This window comes from Gracilinanus agilis, chromosome 3 (assembly GCF_016433145.1).
Source record: "Gracilinanus agilis isolate LMUSP501 chromosome 3, AgileGrace, whole genome shotgun sequence".
NCBI classification, from domain to species: Eukaryota; Metazoa; Chordata; class Mammalia; order Didelphimorphia; family Didelphidae; genus Gracilinanus; species Gracilinanus agilis.
Window position 1 is genome coordinate 488,565,967 of NC_058132.1, and position 20,651 is coordinate 488,586,617.

A 20,651-nucleotide genomic window follows, 5' to 3' on the forward strand; every position below is an offset into this window, starting at 1 on the left:
ACCAATAATACTATGGAAGCAGAAACTCCTTTCCCAATCACCTAAGTCAATGTTGCCTAGGGTAGAGGACTCTTAATAGAATAATTAATAGAACTTTAAACAAGATGACTAAAAATATCAGAGCAACCCAATTGTCCAGTGCAAATCAAGATGAATATTTCCCTAGGTCTTTGGAAAAATCAGTCATTATCTACACCTCTTCTAGGGGATAATGAAGCGAGAGACTACATTTCCCGAAACAGTCCATCTTGATGTTCAGAACAAAGACATGTTTGCAAAGGAGCAAACCTGGGAGGTTTATATGTCAAGAACACTTCTCTCATTACATTGTGGGGAGTAGTACCTTTAATGGAAGAGATTACATAGCTGGAGAATTACCAGCCTTTTGAAAGGAAACCAAGATGCTATCAAGGAATGCAAATTATCCGGCATATAGAGGTGAACCCCTATCAGGTGAAAACCCTCTTGGATTAAGTACATTACTTTAGATGAGCTTTTTGAGAGATATTTAAGGACTAAGAAAATGGAGTTGTGATAAATATACTGAACCAAAAGTTGAGTGATGAATTTCAGGGTCATATTGTGTTGTACTGAGCTCTATCATTTGACAAGTCTTATGGATATATTTAACCAGTTGAATGACATGCCAAAATCTCACAGATAGGTCAAATATGTGACACACAAAGGCTTTGGGCATGTATGATTTATGTGTTAGAGTAGAACGTGGGGAGGAGTAGTTTTTGGCAGAGCCTAGAAGTGGCACCTATATAATTAGAGATAATATGCTGAGAACAGACATCTTAGAACTGGTACAGTCACTGGTATAGAAGATGGAACTCCAGGGTCATCAGTTCCAAAAAGGCTGAGGTATAGATAGGAGATATTGGTAACCAGGAGGGGGGATCAAGGTTTCCAATCTCTGGGATGCTGCTATTTATGACTTGTTCAGGTTCTGTTTTCAGTTTGGGGAGCAACCACATCTAGGGCTTAATCATTTTTTGTATCTTAGACTTCTTTGGTGGTCTTGTAAAATACTTAGGACATGTTCTCAGCTTCGTAAGAACACTTTTCTTAGAGGGAAATTTAGCAATTAATTTATTCAAACAATTAGTGAGTGTGCGTAGAATAACATGTTCTCACTCATTCTCTTCTTCTAAATGGTAATCTAGTTGACCAGTCTCCTCAAACTTAGAAGCCATGTCTCTTATAAAATTTACATCGGGCAAGAATATCATTGGAGTAGTCATTTTCTACATCAGTAGGAGTTACAAGGGCCTCAATCCCTGATCTGTAGGCGTAGAGACCACCTGAAATAGAACAAAAGCATTAAGACTGAGATGAGAAATGAGAATTGAAAAAAAAGAAGAAGAAGAGTACCCCCCCCCCCAAATGGGAACTAAATGAGAAATTTCAGCTAGAAGTAGGACAGGAAAATGTCTATGATGGCAGATCACTGGTCAGTTTGTTTTTTGTTTTTCTTTTTTAAAGGAACTCTGTTTTTTTCCCTTTCTAAAAATATAGGATAACCAGCAGACCACTTGGAAAATGTTGGCCTATCCTCTTGTATAGTCTAGTCCTGGTCAGAAGTAGACTCTCCACCCCCAGTTCATCTTCAGTGTAAGCATCTTTCAAAGTGTTGTTCTTATCCTATAGAATCTTGCTATTGTTAAGAGATATTTTTGCATCCAGGGATTTAAATTGAGCATCAGTAAGTCTTATTCTTTAAAAATATTTGTTAAGCCTATGCTTGTCCTAGGCAAAAGCATGGCAAGGAAAGTCACTTTCCCTTTTAAAAAAAATGCTCAAAAGAGCTGAGCCAGACGGCCAAAAAGCAGGCATGGCTATCGTTAGGCTATCTGGAAGATTTAGAGTTCGAATTTCGACCTTCTGGTTCGCCAAATTATAAATATGAAAAATAATAAAGGCTAGTATAAATATATAAATTAGTAATTTAATTAAAGCCATGCTGATAGATAAGTTATTAGACCACGCGCTTGTAAGCATTCATAATCTGCCGCCCTTGCCATTACTGTCTCCTGTCTCCTCTCGAGTCTGCTGGCCAAGAGAGAGAGCCTTCCTCCTAACCCAGGAGATTATAAACTCCTCTCTGCATCGACGTAGGCCTCCCCACGCCCAAAGAACCGGAACCGGAAACCCGTTGGACCACGGGAAATGTAGTTTGATACATTTCCCAAATTTCACTTTTACAATATGTATAAAACTAATGATGTAGACCTGGTCCATGACTTCAGGAGCTTTTCGTTTTGGTGATAGTAACTGTCTATATATGAATTTTTGTCTCCTCAGAGTCTCAGACTCTCAGAGTTAAAAAAGACTTCAGGATACAATTAGTCCAATCTACAGTAGAACAAGAATCTTCACTAGCAAATGATCACTCGGTCTTTTTGCTTAAAGACTTCCAGTGAGGGCCATCATGCTCCCTCTGCAGGCCAATTCTACTTCTAGTCAGCTTTAATCGATAATAGCTAGTATGGCACTTTAAGGTTTGCAAAGCATTTTACAGATATCTCATTTGATCCTTACAGCAAACCTGGAAGATAAGTACTATTATCCCCATTTTGTGGATGAGGAAACTGAGGCAGACAAGTTACTTGACTTCCAGGATCACGCATTTAGTAAGAGTCTGGGTCTGGATTTGAACTCTTTAGTCCAGCATTTATCCACTGCATCACCTTAATTACCTCTAAGGACTTTTCTCCCACATGAAGCCTCAGTTTGCCTCTGTGTAATTCCCATCCATTGATTCTAATTCTGCCCTAGAGCCAAAGCCTTCTCCAACTGCACAAACTCCAGTTCCTTCAAGTCATCCTTGTATAAAACAGTTTCAGGAACCTTCAGCATCCTGATTGCCTTCCTCTGCATACACTCCACTTTATTTAAGTTCTACCTAGCGATTTAGGACAAAGAATGCTCTCCACCTCCAGAAAAAGAACTGTTGGCATTAGAATGCAGATGAGAGCATATGATTTTTCATTTGTTTATTTGAGTTTATGTTTTGGGATTTTGTTTTTATAAGATTACTTACAAAAATGAACAATATGGAAGTATATTTTGCATGATAATACTTGGATAACTCAGATCGAATTGCCTGCCAACATGAGGAGGAGGAGAATGAAGAGAGAGAAGTAAGTTCAATCATATAACTTGGGAAAATTATGTGGATATTTATTATTACATGTATTTGGTATAAAATATTTTTAAAGTCAGGTTATACTCCCACTAGCTCATTTCTTTTTAATCTAGAGCTCAAGAAATCAAACTGACCCCCATATGAAAGTGTCCTATCTGGAAATGGGAATTTTCCAGGGAGAAACGAACTCCCTATGTTTTCAACTTCTTCAGGGTTGCATTTCCTTTCACAAATCTCACCATGTCCTCAGCACCTGGAGAATTATTAGATAGCACCTCTGGCACCTCTCTGATTGGAGGATGGGGAGGCAGGATACCAAACTCCTCCCATTGCCTTGCTTTATAGTGGGCAGAAACTAGACTCAACCCAACCTACTTTGCATCTGCTCTTCTGCCTGGTTTCAACTCCAAGGGGCAAGGTTACCCCTTGCTGAGTATCCCCTGGAGTCTGGTCCCCTACTTCCTTCTTTCTCTTGCCTTCTTTTGTGTTCTGTCTTCCTCCATTAGATCATACCCTCTTTGAGGGCAGGACCTGTCATTTTATTAATTGTATTCTTACAGGTAGCTAGGTAGTACAGTGGATAGGGCACCAACTTGGAGCCCTGAGTTCAAATTTTACCTCAGACACATCTCAGCAGTGTGATCCTGGGCAAGTCATTTAGCCCCCATTGTCTAGCCCTTGCTACTCTTCTGACTTAGAATTGATTCTAAAACAGAAGGTAAGGATTTAAAAAAATTCTCTCCCCAACACTTAGTACAGTACTTCTAACTTAGTAGGTACTTAATAAATGTTTATTGGATAGATTGATAGATTTAGAATTGGAAAGGCCCTCAGAGGCTATTTAGTCCAAACCCCTAATTTTATTTTATTTTATTTTATTTTTTTTAAACCCTTGTACTTCGGTGTATTGTCTCATAGGTGGAAGATTGGTAAGGGTGGGCAATGGGGGTCAAGTGACTTGCCCAGGGTCACACAGCTGGGAAGTGGCTGAGGCCGGGTTTGAACCTAGGACCTCCTGTCTCTAGGCCTGACTCTCACTCCACTGAGCTACCCAGCTGCTCCCGAAACCCCTAATTTTATAGAGGAAAGAAGCCTACAGACGTTAAGTGATCTACCCAAGGTCACTGGGGAAAGTAAGGAGCAGTGACAGGATTTAAACCCAAGTCAAAGATTCAAAATCTCACACACAAAATCTCAAGACATTCTTTCTCACCACCTTGTTTCCAATATGGTGAACAGGGCTAATGAGACACTAAAGCACAGAATCCCTTAGAAGCCTTCAGTTTGACAGATTATTATCCTGAATAGGCCTTCAGTAGGCAAGTCCTCATTTACCAATATCAATTCAGCAACAGCTTCAGCGCTGTAGTAAGTAAAGGATAACATTCAGGTCAGAATTCCATTTGCTGCTCATTTCAACAAATAAACGTGACTCACCTTTCAGGTGTTGACTCATGCTCCATGTTGGGAATTTTCTCTGAATTGTCTTAATTGTGTCAGTTAGGATCTCTACGGCCTGTGTAAGGTGCTCTTGACTGTCCCAGGCTCCGGTGGGGTGATGACTATGTTTATCAAGCTAGATAAATGAAATAACACTCAGAATCCCTGGGAGAAATTTTCCTTTGTTGGCATTGCCTTTCAAATTTAGTTTTTAAATTTAGTTAAAGTAATTAAATTATTCTCAAATTTTGAGCTTTTCTTCTTACTCTCAAAGAGCCAATTTTCAAATTATTTCTTTACTTCAATGAACAGAAAAAGATGTGTTGAAGTGAGTACATGGGTTGGGAGTCGGAAGACTTGGGTCATGTCCTGGCTCCACCACTTACTAGCTGTCAGCACAGGTAATTCATTAAATCTCTCTGAGCCTTAGTTCCCCCTTGTTTCAAACAGGAATAAATATTTACACTACCTATCTCAGAGGACTCTTGTGAGGATCAAGTATAATAATGTATGAATCACTTTGTAAACAATAAAACATTACTGTTATATATAGTTATATATATTGTTAATTATATCAAATAACAGCTATATGTAAATTAAATGATATCTGAAAATATATAGAAATAAATTATTTAAATCATCACTTTAAAAAATAGGGGGGAAGGGAATGAGTATTGAACAGCTCCAGTATGAAAAAAAAATGAGATAACATTATTCAAAAGCAAACTGGATACTCAAAGGGCAGATCTTCACAGTTAAAGCAAAATGTACAAGTAAAACAGTCTAAAAATAATAGCTCATACTTGTGATAGCTTCTCTAGAAAATACACCTTCATCAGTGTGATTAAAAACCCCATCAAAGGACCAGCATTCCTATTTCTATGACCCACTAAGGCAGTGATTCCCAAAATGGGCGCCACCGCCCCCTGGTGGGTGCTGCAGCGATCCAGGAGAGCAGTGATGGCCACAGGTACATTTATCTTTCCTATTAATTGCTATTAAAATTTTAAAAAAATTTATTTCCAGGGGGCTAAGTAATATTTTTTCTGGAAAGGGGGCGGTAGGCCAAAAAAGTTTGGGAACCACTGCACTAAGGATTACAAAGTACTTTTCTCCCAATAATCCCAGATACTATTCCCATTTTATACATAAAGAAACTGAAGCTGGGAGAAGGTAAAGGAGCTCACATTCACATAGTTAGGTAGGATAAAATTTCAATAATCCTCTTATGTATAGCAAAAACTAATTTCTAATAATGGAGTCTTTTACTGCATAGAATTAAAGCAATTATCTGGATAATTCAAAATCCCCTCCCTCCTTCCCCATGAACAATCTTTTATTGAAGAACGTAGGAATGAGGAATATTCCTTAATTAGTTAGAATTTTGGTCCAAAATGATAAAAAATGTATTCTCTTATTTATTTGTGCGATTGGAAAATAGTCTTTTGTTAATATAATTCTTTTCTTAAAATTAATTAGGCAAAATCTCCATCTATAGGCTTTTTTAAAAATAACATTTTCCCCATTTGAAGCATTTTCCCCATTGAAACTGCAGAGAGCCTCCAAGTCATGAAGACCCGAGTTCATGTGTATTGGTTCCAAGAAAGAAGAGCAATAAGGCCTAGGCAATGGGGTTAAGTGACTTGCCCAGGCTCACACAGCTAGTAACTGTCTGAAGCCAGATTTGAATCCAGGATCTCCCATCTCTAGGCCTGGCTCTCAATCCACTGAACCACCTAGCTGTCCCCCTCTTACATTCTTATGAGGCATCTTTTAGAGTCACCCATGCCTGAGAGGCCCTACAGAAAAATGTTGAGTAGAAACCATTCATTATTTCAGAAACCATTCATCATTAGATGAGGAAACCAAGGGCTAGAGATGAAATGACTTGTCCAAGATTATATAAGTAGCAAATTGAAGGGCTGAGATCTTAACCAAGATCATCTGATTCCATATCCAACCTTCTCTCCTCTGTATCACATTTTCCTCCCATTAAGGGGCCATAACAGATAGGGTTTCTGGTTTTACTGATGTTTGGGTGGAAAGGAGAGCATCAGTGCTGACTGTAGGTACTGCTTCTTGACAGTTACCTGCATCAAACCAAATTTAAGTCCTTGATGGTCCCAGCCATCTTGTAGCACAGACCCAGCATGGGTCTCTCTGGAGATAATCCCAGCAATCAAAGCAGGATCTACACATTGTTTCTGTCCAACAGTTTTTATCATAGTTTGATATTTCCTCATAAGTGCCAAATCCATCTCAGCAAACATTTCTGAGCCACGGATCCCTACAGCAGAAATAGAAATAGTTATGCTTTTTCCACTTCTCTAATTCATTTTCTCTATTCTTAAAAGTGACTATGAATTTTTTAAAAATCTAGAAGAGTTGGGAGAGTTGTTTGAAACAATCTGATGCCATTTGACTAGTTCAAGGTCAAACAGAAGCCTCAGACAACTGAAATTTCCTGACTCTTATGTTGTGTTCTTCTAACTATAGGTAACTCTTCCACATCATGACTTTCCCCGGCAAAGTTAAAATATATTGTGGGTCTAGGCATAAGAAATTAATGGGAATTTGGGGGGAGTTTTGTGGAAACCACAGGTGACACAGAAAAAGTTTAGAAACTCAGAGATGCATAAAAAAGATAACATTATATAACATCAACATATTTTATCTTTTAACACTATAAATATATACAATTTATTTTTTTGGAAATACCCCTAAAAGAAAAAGAAAAAATTCAGACTTCTTTGGTACAAAGGGAGAGCTAAAAAAACTTACTCCAGTTTTCATTCCCTAACCCCTAATGATGTAGAAGAGATACCTATATGTTACACTGATTTCCAACTTCCATGAGATGAAATAGAAAGTTATTTCCAAACTGACCCTCCTTCCCTACAATTCACCCACCCACACAAAGAAATTTCAGAAATGATGTTTTGGAGGCTAAGAGGTTTTAATTAAATCAAACTAGTGTAGTGGAATGAGTACAAGCCTGGAATATAGATCTGGGGTCCAGTCCCAACTGATCACTAAGTAGTTAAGGCAAGTCATTTTATTTTGTTGGGCCTTGGTTTCCTTATTGGTAAAATGAGCAGCTTGGTCTTTCTGGTTCCTTCTGGCTCATTCTATGGTTCTATGATTTTAATGGCAGGGAGATAGGCAAAGAGGGATTTGGAGAAGGGAAACAGAGGAAAATGTATACAAATATAAAAGCAACTTCTCTAAGAGAGAGTCCTAGGAGGATGGAAAGGTAAGTTAAGTGTGCACTTACCACAGTGGATCAATCTTTCTGTATCACAAGAGGTTCCTGGGGTATCCATTCTCATGATGTCACCATAGCAACCATGGTACAGATGAGGCTGGAAGGGGGGATTCACGGGTTGGGGGTGTGAATAAAAGCCCTCAGAAGGAACTGAAAAGCAAAGGGCTATTTTAAACCACGACTATGAGAAAACATGACGTGGGTTGCCATTTTGAATACGATTGAACCAATAGCATTGGATCTTTTCTTTCCTTTTTTAGATATCCTTTCTTTCAACAAGTCACATATTTATTGAGCATCTACACTTTATAAACTAGGTGTAGTAGAGAAAGATTCACACATGAATGACAGGTTCCCTAATGTTAAGGGAATGTCAAATAATCTTTTTTCTTAAAACCCTTACCTTCTGTTTTAGAATGTGTACCAATATTGATTCCAAGACAGAAAAGTGGTAAAGGCTAGGCAACTGAGATTAAGTGATTTGCTAAGAAGTGGCTAAGACCAAATTTGAGCCCAGGTCCTCCTGACTCCAGGCCTGGTGTTCTTAGGGCAGTTTAGGAGAAATAAGGAAGCAGTTTGAGATAAAAATGAAAAGTCAGAAAGATTGAAGTCAGTCTTTCAAGACCTTCTTTAGTATAAAGTATATGAACTTAATTTGCTGGGCAATTAGTTGGTATAGTAGAGTGTTAGGCCTGGAGTCAGGAAGACCTCAGTTCATATCTAGCCTCTGAGACTTGATAACTTTGTGGCCTTGGGCAAGTCACTTGACCTCTCCCTCAGTTTCCTCGATTATAAAATGGAGATAGTAATAGTATCTCCCTCACAAGGTTATTGAGAATCAAATGAGATAATATATGTAAAGTGCTTAGCATAGTGACTGGCTTATTCTCTCCCTTCCTAGTAGGCAATGGGGAGCCATAAGAGGTTTTTGATCTGAAGAAGTGATGCCATCAGAGCTATTCATTATAAAGATTAATTAGGAAGCAATATGCAGAAGAATGAAAAGACTTAGAGTAGGAAAAATGTAATCCCTCCATGGTATCCCTGAAGCTATCAACCAAACTTCCAAAAAGAGAATTTTTGCTTCTTACTTTAGTATATCCTTTTACTCTAAAATATATTTGTGATGCTTGGCACGTCTGGAACTTATTAATTCAAGAAAGTTCTGCTGCTTTATTTCAGATCTTTTAAGGTCAAGGGCAATGTAGATTCAAGGTAGTATTATTAATCGTTTTGATGAATAATTATATGTATCAGTCTGCTCCAAAGAACTTCTCTTATCCTCAGCCTATAATCTTCTGTCTCATGGAATGTGCTAGAACCAGGGCTTAAGCAGAGCTGAGACCAGGTATTTTTATACCCCAGGTAAGAATTGGAAATTGTACCCCCCTGGGGTAAGTGGGAACCCAAAAGCTCTGAACCTTCCCTGTACATGTATCTCAGTTTATCATGAAACAAAACCCATGGGCCAGGGAGGATGAGGTTTTCTGGCATAAAATCTTATTTATTATTTAAATATATTTGTTATATTATATAATATTAAAAAGTGTCCCTTCTTGTACTTGAGGCAGCTGCATGACTTCCCTGGGTCTAGCCCTGACTCGAGATAATGGTGAGTAAAGTAGAAATGGTGAGTAAAGTAGTTGTTTGGGGGAAGAAAGTTGAACTTAACTCACTTCTATTTTAATATTTCCATGAAAAAACAGAAAAAATAAACTGCATTCTAGGAGTTACTATTGCACAATATGGTCCTGGGAGTAATACTGACAATGTTGAATACACACACACACACACACACACACACACACACACACACACACACACACACATACACACCCCGACACAATAACTCACCAATGAGGGCAGCAAGGCCCAAAAAAGTGACAGGAACTAACATGATTTGGATCCTATCTGGCAGGACCTGGAATGATTTTTTGATAATAAATTAAGTAGGAAAAAATAAAAATGTTAATAAAGAATATTAATAAAGAAATGTACTTTGATCCAATGAAAAGTCAATATAATTCTTATTTCAGTACCTTGCCTAAGTCTTTATTGCAGAAAATTCCCAGGTGCATGCGTGGGATAAATTTGTTGTTTGTACAGAACCATAGAGTTAATTAAAAAAACAAACAAACACTTACTTTCTGCCTTAATGACAGCTCTAAGATAGAATCTAGTCAAGGGCTAGGCAAATGGGGTTAAGTGACTTGCCCAGGGTCACACAACTAGGAAGTATCTGAGGCTACATTTGAATCCAGGTCCTCCCAATTCCAGGACTGCTCTCTATCCACGATGCCATCTAGTTACCTCAGAAGTATAGAGTTTTAAGGCTTAGAGATCTAACCCCCTCATTCTGTTCATTGTGTGATTCCAGAGCCTAGGGACCCAGAGAAATAAAGTGATTCACTATAGGTTACACAGGGAGTTAATGGAAAAGCCAAAATTTGAATCTGAGCCTTTTGACTCCTAGTCCAGTGTTTTTCTTATACCATTCAGGTCTCTTTCCCCAATGCAAACTCTAAACTTGTTTTAGTTCTGTTTCTTTCATTTTATAACCTTACATGCATGCACACAAAAAGGCAGGCAGGGTATATGAACACAGCCCTTTTTTTCTTTCTTTTTATACCACAATTCAGTTTTTAAAATTATTATACAATAATACAATAATATATTTTGTATACAATAACAAATATATTGCAAAGCAAATTTATTAAGCATTGCCTAGGTGCAAGAAGAGGAAACATAAGGTCAAGAAGACCTGGGCTCGAGTCCCACCTCTAGCACACACTGACCACACTGGGTGACCCTGAGCAAGTGACTCAACTTCTCAGTGCTCTCAAGCAACCCTCTAGGACTCTAAATTTTATCATTGAAGGAAATTTCCATCCTAGGAAGTTTTTCCCACATTAAGGAAATAATAGATTCAGAGAAGAAAAAAATGCAAACCATAATTATTTAGGAATGAAAGAGGGTAAAGTTCTAATGGCCCAGGATTATACTTAATGCAGCCTCTCCAAGCAGCCTTTAGTTTTTGCCACTATTTGTTCTTTTATTTTTTCTTGTTCTCAGAATAGTGGCATTTAAATGAGGGTGGTGACCACTTTGGGGCCATAGTGGGAGCTGCTCCATGTAGGGCTGCCTGGCTCCATGACTGTGATAGAGCATCATTAACAGGAAATATTCTGCATTTAACTATGATTTAAATTATACAAGACAAAAGAAATGGCTTCCCTTCCTCCCTCCCCACTTATCTGTTTTGGACAAAAAGAGACTAATTCCCTTCCCTCTTTGAAAAGATTTTCAAAACCCAGTTTCCATTTGCTTGGGATACTTTGTGGCCAGTCAGAGCAGTTTTCTTTAGGCTCTCTCTGCTTCTATTTCTGTCCTACAACACAAATTCGGCAGCAGGATCCTCTATGATTCAACAGTTGGTTTTCCGTCATGCAAAAAACCTGAAGGCTGCTTCTATGGGATATTTAAAAAGTAACACGGGAACTTACCTGCCTCTAGTCGCCCTTGTCCTGGAACACTCATCTCCAAGAGGAGCTTTATATATGGCTTGAATTCATCTATATTAATTTGTTGACCTCATTAGGCCTGATTATTATGGTGCTTTGAACTCTTTAATAGAAGGATATGAAAGCGTTTTCTAAACTTCAATTAATTAATTACTGTAATAACCCACCCCTCCTCAGGAGACACTGGAGGGCCTAATTTGTTGGCTTATTTGAGGATTTCTAATATTGTGATCAAGCAAGCATCTTCTAAATCTGTGTCCAAGAAACTAATAATAAACAAGTAAACAAGAAATGCTCGGATTTATAGCCTGGAAATTGGACAAGCAGAGTCTCCCATCTTTTTTGTTCTCCATGATTAACAAGTACATCATGGGAATACATGTTCCTTTGGCTCTCGGGCTATTTACTGATTGATGATTTGTTCTGTGAGAGAATTATAAAGCTAGGCATTAGGTAGAGCAGGTTTCTAGGTTCCCAGACTGGAGGGAGAAGATTGTGGATGAGTCTGGGAACAGAAATAGGGCTCTTTGCTGTTGAAAACTGGGAAATGGGGACAACTAGATAGAGTGGATAGGGTATTAGGCCTGGAATTGGGAAGATTTGGGCTCAAATATGGCCTCAGATTTGTATGAACCTGGATAAATCACTTAACCCTAATTGCCTATCTCTGTCTTAGAACTAAGGGTTTGCAAAAAAGAAAAGAAAACAAGGATGTGGAAATTCAGCCATGGGGAGATATCAAATGGAAGAGCTATAAGACCCTAGATTTCAAGCAAGAAGAGACAAAGGACATTGTCTAACTCCTTCAATTTACAAACAAGGAAATCATGAGGCAGAAGTTGAATGATTTGACCAGGGTTACATAGCTAATAAGTGTCAAGGATGGGAGTTAAAGCCAAGTCTTTTTGACTTCCAAGCCCAATGTTCCCTGTGCTGAATATACTCCTCCTCTTACCATTAGCAGAAAATTAACAGCTGCCTCAAGGGAAGAGAGAAATCAGACAAGGCATTTATTCATACCTATATGGGCTGGGAAGATTCTGTATCTCAACACAGTTCTCTAATATGTCCACTTACTCACAGAGTGGAAAATAAGGGGCAAAGGGTAAGGTAGGAAGGACAAAGACACTGAATGCAAAAAGGATCTCAGGCTGCCAAGTGAAAGAAAAATACAGCTCCTGGAAAGACCTAACCACATCAGACTGACTGGAGAATTGCTGTTCTCAGGATTGGTTTATGTTCTAGCCAGAAGTGAACCTAAGGGGAGAACAACTACAACTCTGAGGCCCTGGCTATCCTTCCCTTCTTTTTACTTCCTGTCTGTCACCCAAATGTGTTTTTTATACTGAGCAGGGATAATCTTAGCCAATAGGGTGGTTCTCAAGGTGACTCCCAGGAAAGTGATTCTTGTGATTATTGGGAAATCTAGGGAGGGATGTGTTTATTTAACACACAGGGGACACATATCACCACTATCCCCTTCCACCATTATCACTGTCACTTTGGTTGTCACCATCAACTGCTGTCAAAGCTATTCGTTGATCAGAGTTTTATAACACTAAGAGCTGAAAGGGAACTCTTCGTTCTCAGTCAACAACTTCATTTTGCTTGTGAGGAAACTTAGGGAATCCCAGAAAGATGAAATGATTTGGATAGGGCTGCAAGGATAGTAAGTAGTAGAGCCAGAGTCCATATTCTCAGCTCCAAAATCAGTGCCTTTCTCCTTACAACACACTACCTTCAAGTCCATTCGTGTACAATATGACAAGCTGAGAATAGCCAGTGTCACAGTAGCGGCTGTCACCAACGAAAGACTTTGTTCATTTGACAATTGAAACGTGTTCTGTCTAAGCCCAATTAAAAACTAGTGGAGAGGGGGGCAGCTGGATAGCTCAGTGGATTGAGGCCTAGAGACGGGAGGTCCTAGGTTCAAATCTGGCCTCAGACACTTTCCAGCTGTGTGACTCTGGGCAAGTCACTTGACCTCCATTGCCTACCTTACCACTCTTCTGCCTTGGAGCCAATACACAGTATTGACTCCAAGATGGAAGGTAAGGGTTTAAAAAAACAAACAAACAAACAAACAACAACTAGTGGAGACTGGTAAATGATCAAAGGATATGAACAAGTAATTTTCAGATGAAGAAATTGAAGCTATCAATAATCAAATAAAAATTGTTCTAAATCATTCTTCATTAGAGAAATGCAAATTTCAAAAATTCTGAGGTACCACCTCACACCTATCAGATTGGTCAATCTGGCAGTAAAGAAAAGTGATAAATGTTGGAGAGGATGTGGCAAAATTGAGACACTAATGCATTGTTGATGGAATTGTGAACTTATCCAATCATTCTAGAGGGCAATTTAGAACTATGGCCAAGGGGCTATAAAAGTTACATACTCTTTGATCCTGTAACACCACTACTGGGTCAGTATCCCGAAAAGATAATAAAAAAGGAAAAGGCTCTACTTGTACAAAAATATTTAGAGCTGCTCTTTTTTTTGTGGCAAAGAATTGGAAATTGAGGGAGTGTCTATCAATTGGAGAATGGCTGAACAAATTGTGCTACATGTTGGTGATGGAATACTATTGTCCTATAAGAAATGATGAGCAAAATGATTTCAGAAAAATCTGGAAAGTTCTGCAGAAACTGATACAGAGTGAAATAAGCAGAACTGGGAGAACATTGTATACTGTAACAGCAATATTGGACGATGATTATCTGTGAAAACTTGGCTACTCTCAACAATGCAATGATCTGGGGCAATTCTGAAAGACTTATTATGGGGAATGCTGTCCACCTCCAGAGAAAAATGGATGAATTGAATGAGATGGATGCAGATCAAAGAATACTGTCTTTCACATCAGTGTATTTACAATTTTATTTTGAGATTTTGGTTTTGTATGAGTATGTTCTTACAGCACTGACCAATATGGAACTGTGTTTTGCATGATAATACATGTATGACCCAGATAAAATTGTTTACCATTTTTGAGTAAGGGGGGAGGGAAGGGAGAAAGGAGACCATTTGGATCTTATAATTTTGGAAACGTATGTTGAAAATTATTATTACATGTAATTGGAAAATAAAATATCTTTGAATTAAATAAATAAAAAAAAGCAAATGGGGATTTTTTTGTTAAATTAAATTTTTATTTTTAACTTAATAAATACCAAATTAAATGAGCATTTCCATTGTAGAACAGGAGACAATTCTACATGAAACTGAATATTACATTGGATTTGCTTTTCTTTTTAAGTATTTAATAAATTCAAATGTAATTTTAAAAGCTTTCCCAATTATTTGTGATTCTCCTGATTTTTTGTTTTATTCTCCTTTTGTGGGGAGAGAGTTAGAGGGGAGAGGCTAGTCCATCTGCCCTCTCTCTACCATTATCTCCCCCTCCAATGAAAAAAAGAAAAACAAATCCTTGTAACAAATGCATATAGTTAAGCAAAGCAAATTCCCATATTTGACAATAGCTAAAAATGTATGTCTCATTCTAAACCTTGTGTCCATCACCTCTGTCAAGAGGTAGGGAGCATGGTTGTAGTTGGTTTTTTCATTGGTTGCAGTTCTTAAGTCTTTCAAAGTTGTTTTTCTTTACAGTAATGTTATTATAATATATGTGTGTGTGTTGTCTAAATATAATTATATCTATACAAGGATTAACTCATGATTGGCAAGAAAATATGTGATCTGAGATCTGATCCACCTCTGTAGAAAAAAGAATGAGGGCCCTACCTGCATATACAGGAACATAGCACAGGAAAGGGAGCAGGCAAGTCCCAGGACCACTGAGGCTGAGCAGCTTCCAACCTTTCTTATCTCCAAGAAGCATATTAAACTCTATGTCTGTCTCTCACACTTCAACTACCTTTAGGTATTGCTAGGTCTAGGAGTATGATTTGTAGAGGTTTAGAAGGAAAGCTGTTTCCTTAATTACTCTTAAGGAGAAAGATAACCCTTAGCTTACATTTGACAGCTTAGTCTAAGGGTTACCTAGACAGGATGTGTCAGAGACTGGACTTGAACTCAGGTTTTCATGACTTGGAGGCTTTATGCATACTATGCTTCAGACGGGGAAAATGTTATAAAAGACTTGTAAAATTTTGAAAACTCTTTGGTTTCTTTTTGCTATTTTTCTTGTATAAATGGGTCTACATGTTATCACTCTCTGTGATGATCTTTTATGTAATTAGCATTTGGGCTCAGTGCCCCAGGAAACTCTCTAAGCCTCTAAATTGCAGAGAAGAAGCCAATCTACATTGGTGGAGGGAGTTTCCTTATCAGCTACAAGGCTGATCCAAGTAATAACTATGCTGTATCTCACATGCTCTTTATTCATTCAACTTTTTCTTTTTTCAAAAAAGAACTTCTGTATATACTATATATACTGTATATACAATATTGTATATTGGCTCCAAGGCAGAAGAGTGATAAGGGTAGGCAATGGGGGTCAAGTGACCTGTCCAGGGTCACATAGCTGGGAAATGTCTGAGGTCAGATTTGAACCTAAGACCTCTCATCTTTAGGCCTGGCTCTCAATCCACTGAGCGACCCAGCTGCCCCAATTCATTCAACTTCTTAAGAGGAATTTTTTAGAATCACATGACAGACTTTACAGAAAGCAGCAAGGATGTTGAGCAGAAACCATTCAAAATTTTAGTAACTGTCCCATTAGATGAAGAGCTAACCACCAGAGATGAAATGACTTCTCCAAGGTTATATAGGTAATAAATTGAAGGGCTGAGATTTGAACCAAGGTCCTCTGTGAACTCTGCTCCAAAATATTGATAGCACCTCTCTTTGTGCTAAGAATTGGAAACTGAGGGGATGCGTATCAATTGAGGAATGTTTAAACAAATTATGGTATATGACTGTAAAGAATACCAATGTATTCTTCACATAAGAAATGATGAACAGCATGATTTTTAAAAAAACTTACAAAGAACTACACAAGATAATGAACAGCAAAATGAGTCTAACCAGGAGAACAATATACACAGGCACTAAATTAATCCTGGAAGACTAAACTGTTTTTTACCAGAAAGGCAAAATATGACAGACTTAATTTATATGTAAATGTTGGCTGATATGATGATATTTTTTGTGACCAGGGATGATGGGGAGTGGCTGTGACACTAGTAGACAGGAATTATTTTGTAGATATGAAGAGAAGTAAGCTAAACATATAAGACATTTGTGATTTTATTTATGTACTATCTTCTTTTTCTTTGGAAATCCTTATTTCATTTGGTTTTATAAAATTTGGAATTAAAAAAGTAGGAGAATAAATTTAAAAATGAACTAGCTCTATGCTTCTTTTCATCCATCATTTTTGTTGACTTTCACAGATATTTGCATTCAGGGTGAAATTCCATTTGGAACTGCCACTACAGACATAATTATCACCCAAATAACTATGTTTTCAAAAGGGACTGCAAAGTCTGATGACTTTATTTTTTAATTAATAAAGAGCAGTATGTATATTTTTCTCTAATAGTTGTTCCTGAGCCTATAATTTAAACTTAAAATACTGTTTGCCTTGTTTTGACCAAGATAGTTACTGACTCATAGAATCAATAAATGGTAGGGCTTGAATAACTTTTTTAAAGCTTAGTTTCCTCATCTGTTCAGTGGGGATGATAATAACACCTGTTTTCCTTTCTACTTGAGATAAATTGTGCAAAGTATGAATTTTTAGGTGCTGGACGAATGTTAATTGTTTCCCTACATGGTGATTTCTAGTCATACCTTAGTTTTCTCATTGATTCACTTGTCAGTGTAAGCTTATTCCTGATGGCTTAATTACTTGGTTCTTTTACCACCAAGATAATGACGGTATCCTAATCCCATTCAACAAGAAGGATCTGGTGGTGGGAAGTCTAGTGCTCACCTTATTGATGATGACACTACTTTCTGCTGAGCAGAAGTTTTGGAGAAGTGTCAGTGACTTTCTAATCCCCATTTCCGTGTTTCTCTGGGCAACCATACCAATTTGCTCTCTAGGAGTGTGTGGATTACAATGAATTTGGAAGTCAGAATCAACTCTTAATTTCCGACCTTTGACAAAGACCATCTCTTTCCTGATTTCCTTATATAACTGAGCTCTCATCCTGTGGTTGTAATGGAGGTGCTCCCAAAGGAATAAATGAAGAATGCTTAGCTATATTATAGTACTTTTCCTTTGGCATAGAATCAATACAAGCAGTAAAGTATTGTAGTCGTTTTAATCAACACTGATTTGATGCCTTTAGTATTAACAGTGACATTTGATGCAATATCAAAACAAACAGGTGTTTGTTGGCATTTCCCATCTGCCCCAGGAGGTAGCCATGCTTTTTACATATGCTGAGGTGTACAATACACAACTTATGATTTCAAAGCTGGTCATATTGGGGGAAAGAATCATCACACTATATTCAGGTTAATATGGTACATAAGGTCCTTGGAACCCAGGATTGATAGAAAGTATACTTTATAAATGACTTTTATTTTCCATCTTAGAATGAATACTGTGTATTAATTCCAAGGCAGAAGAGTAGTAAGGGTGGGCAATGGGGGTCAAGTGACTTGCCCAGGGTCACACAGCTAGGAAGTATCTGAGGCCAGATTTGGACGAGGACCTCTAATCTGTAGGCCTGGCTCTCAATCCACTGAGCCACCATCTGCCCCCTACGAGGCTTTATATATAAAGAGCACAAATACTTGAAGATAGGTGTCTGAAGAGTACTCTCCAATTTCACAATTATATCCACTAAAGGTGAATTTGATCTTGTGTAGTGGGTGTTGTTATGTTTGATAATAAACACTGTAGAAAAACAATATCATTTGGCAGTTTACCAAAACACTGAAGTGATAGAGGCCAGCAGGTGTGCACATTGCTTTATTATTTAAATGAAGCCACAGCTCCCTCATGGAAGTGCTTTTTCTCAAATAGCCAAACATTCTCCAGATACATAGTAAGTGCTGGATCAATGCTCCATCTATCCATCCATCTATCCATCTATCCATCCATCTATCTATCTATCTATCTATCTATCTATCTATCTATCTATCTATCCATCCATCCATCTTTCTATCTATCTTTATCTATCTATCCATCTATGTTTCTATCTATCTTTATCTATCTATCTATCCATCCATCCATCTATCCATTCATCTATCTCTCTATCTATGTTTCTTGATTATCATTTGTGGATTTATAGTTATAGGGCCATCAAAGGTATCAAAGGTGGAAGAGGGAGGGCAACTAAGTGGCTCAGTGGATCAAAATCCAGGCCTAGAGATCAGAGGGCCTAGGTTTAAGTCTGGCCTCAGATTCTTTATACTGTGGGACCCTGGGTAAGTTATTTAACCCCCATTATCTAGCCCTTACTATCTTTTTTCTATCTTTGTATCCCCAGCACTTAGCATAGTGCCTGGCACATGGTAGGCATTTATTCAATACTCATTAACTGTCTGAATGGACTCCTGGCCACAGGTTTCCCTGATACAAGGTGACTGTCTCAAAAAATCAATATCCCTTTGAGGGTAGTCTCTCCTCTGTTAGACGATATGAAAACAATTATATACAGTCAAGATATATACAGGATAAATTGAAGATAAGCAACAGAGAGAAGGCATTTAGCATTAAGGGGCATCAGGGAAACCTTCACTAAGAAGGTAAGATTTTTAGATGGGACTGATAAGGAAGTCAAGGAAGCCAGGAGGTAGATGAGGAGGGAGAGCCTCCAGATATAGAGGACAGCCAGTGAAAATGAATGAAGTAGGGGCAATTAAATGGCTCAGTGGATAGAGGGCCAGTCCTGGAGATAGGAAATCCTGGGTTCAAATGTGATCTCAGACACTTCCTAGCTATGTAACCTGGCCAAGTCACTTACCAATCCCCCCACCCCATTGTCTAGCCCTTGCCCTTCTGTCTTAGAATTGTTTCTAGGACAGAAAGTAATCATTTAAAAGACAAAAGAAAGAAAGAAAACCCATGAAGTTAGGAGATAAAGTATCTTGTTTAAGAACAGAGAGGGAGCCAGTGTTACTCAGTTATAGAATATCTGGGATATAAAAGGACTGAAAATGTAGAAGGGGGCTGGGCAGGATTATATTGGATGTAGCTCATCATCACTTACAAGTGTGCGCATTTATACCTTGGAAATCATTACAAATCAGGACTTGATTTATTGTTATATTGATTGCCTAGGCTTAAAAAAGTATTGGAGAAAAATGTTAATAATGCTGATTAAACTTAAAAGTGTATCCTTAGTTTTTTGGTATTTTTGAGAGATTCAGCTGTAAAATATTTGCTAGTAGGAGTAGCTAGGTGGCCAGGTGGACCCAGGCCTAGAGAGGGTAGGTAAAAGGTTTAAATTCGATCTCAGACACTTCCGAGCTGTGTAACCCTGGATAAATCATTTAATCCCCTTCACCTAGCCTTTACTGCTCTTCTGCCTACATAGTATTGATTCTAAGATGGAAAGAAAGAGGGTTTTTTTTGTTTTGTTTATTTATTTTTGTAAAGATATTTAATTTTTACCAATTACATGTAACAACAAATTTTCACAGAAGTTTTCTGAAGTTATATGGTCTAAATTATCTCCCTCCCTTCCTCCCATCTCACATCCTGGAGCTGCCAAGCAATTTGATCTGGATTATACATGTATTATCTTGCAAAACAAATTTCTATATTCATTTTTATAAGAGAATAATCACATAAAACCAAAACACTGAAACAAAACCCCAAATAAACTTAAGTGAAAAATCACATGCTTTGATCTGCATTCTAATCCCAACAGTTCTTTCTCTGGAGGTAGATAGCAGTCTTTGTCTTAAGTCCCTCAGAATATTTCTGGATGACTATATTGCTGAGAATAGCTAAGTCTTTCACAGTTGATCATACCACAATATTGCAGTTACTGAGTACAATGTTCCTCTGGTTCTGCTTATTTCACTGTGCATCAGTTCGTGTTGGTCTTCAAAATAAAGGGTTTTAAAAACAAACAAATTTACCAGCACATTCCTGGGGTAGGTTATTTGAATGCCAAATAAAGGATTTTATATTCGATCCTGAGGGTGATAGGAAAACACTGGAATTTATTGGGAGTAATATGGTGTTATCTGTACTTTAGAAAGGTCACTTTGGCAAAGGAATGGAGGATTGAAGTGGAATGGACAGAGACTTGAGGTGGGGAGGCTAAGAGAAAGGCTACTGCAATAGCTGAGGTATGAGGGCTTACACAAAAGGCCAGCGAAGAGGGAGGATCCGGGAAAA

The 20,651-nt window shown here is 38.0% G+C and overlaps 1 protein-coding gene across 1 annotated transcript; it reads right to left on the reverse strand.

Annotated features, from left to right (window-relative positions):
- Nucleotides 1-1,188: 1,188 nt before the first annotated feature.
- On the reverse strand, nt 1,189-9,753 carry LYG2 (lysozyme g2). The gene is made up of 5 exons (XM_044667024.1): nt 9,711-9,753; nt 7,866-8,006; nt 6,682-6,878; nt 4,589-4,727; nt 1,189-1,307 (listed from the first exon to the last, which is right to left on the reverse strand). Exons 1-5 carry the CDS (start codon nt 9,751-9,753, stop codon nt 1,189-1,191), a joined length of 639 nt encoding a protein of 212 aa, XP_044522959.1.
- Nucleotides 9,754-20,651: the final 10,898 nt, after the last annotated feature.

Coding starts and splice junctions, on each gene's coding strand:
- LYG2 (XM_044667024.1), bottom strand. CDS start 9,753: ATGTTAGTTCCTGTCACTTTTTTGGGCCTTGCTGCCCTCATTG. Junction 6,879..7,865: donor AGAAAGATTGATCCACTGTG/GTAAGTGCACAC, acceptor TTTCTGCTGTAG/GGATCCGTGGCTCAGAAATG. Junction 1,308..4,588: donor CATGAGTCAACACCTGAAAG/GTGAGTCACGTT, acceptor GTTCTATTTCAG/GTGGTCTCTACGCCTACAGA.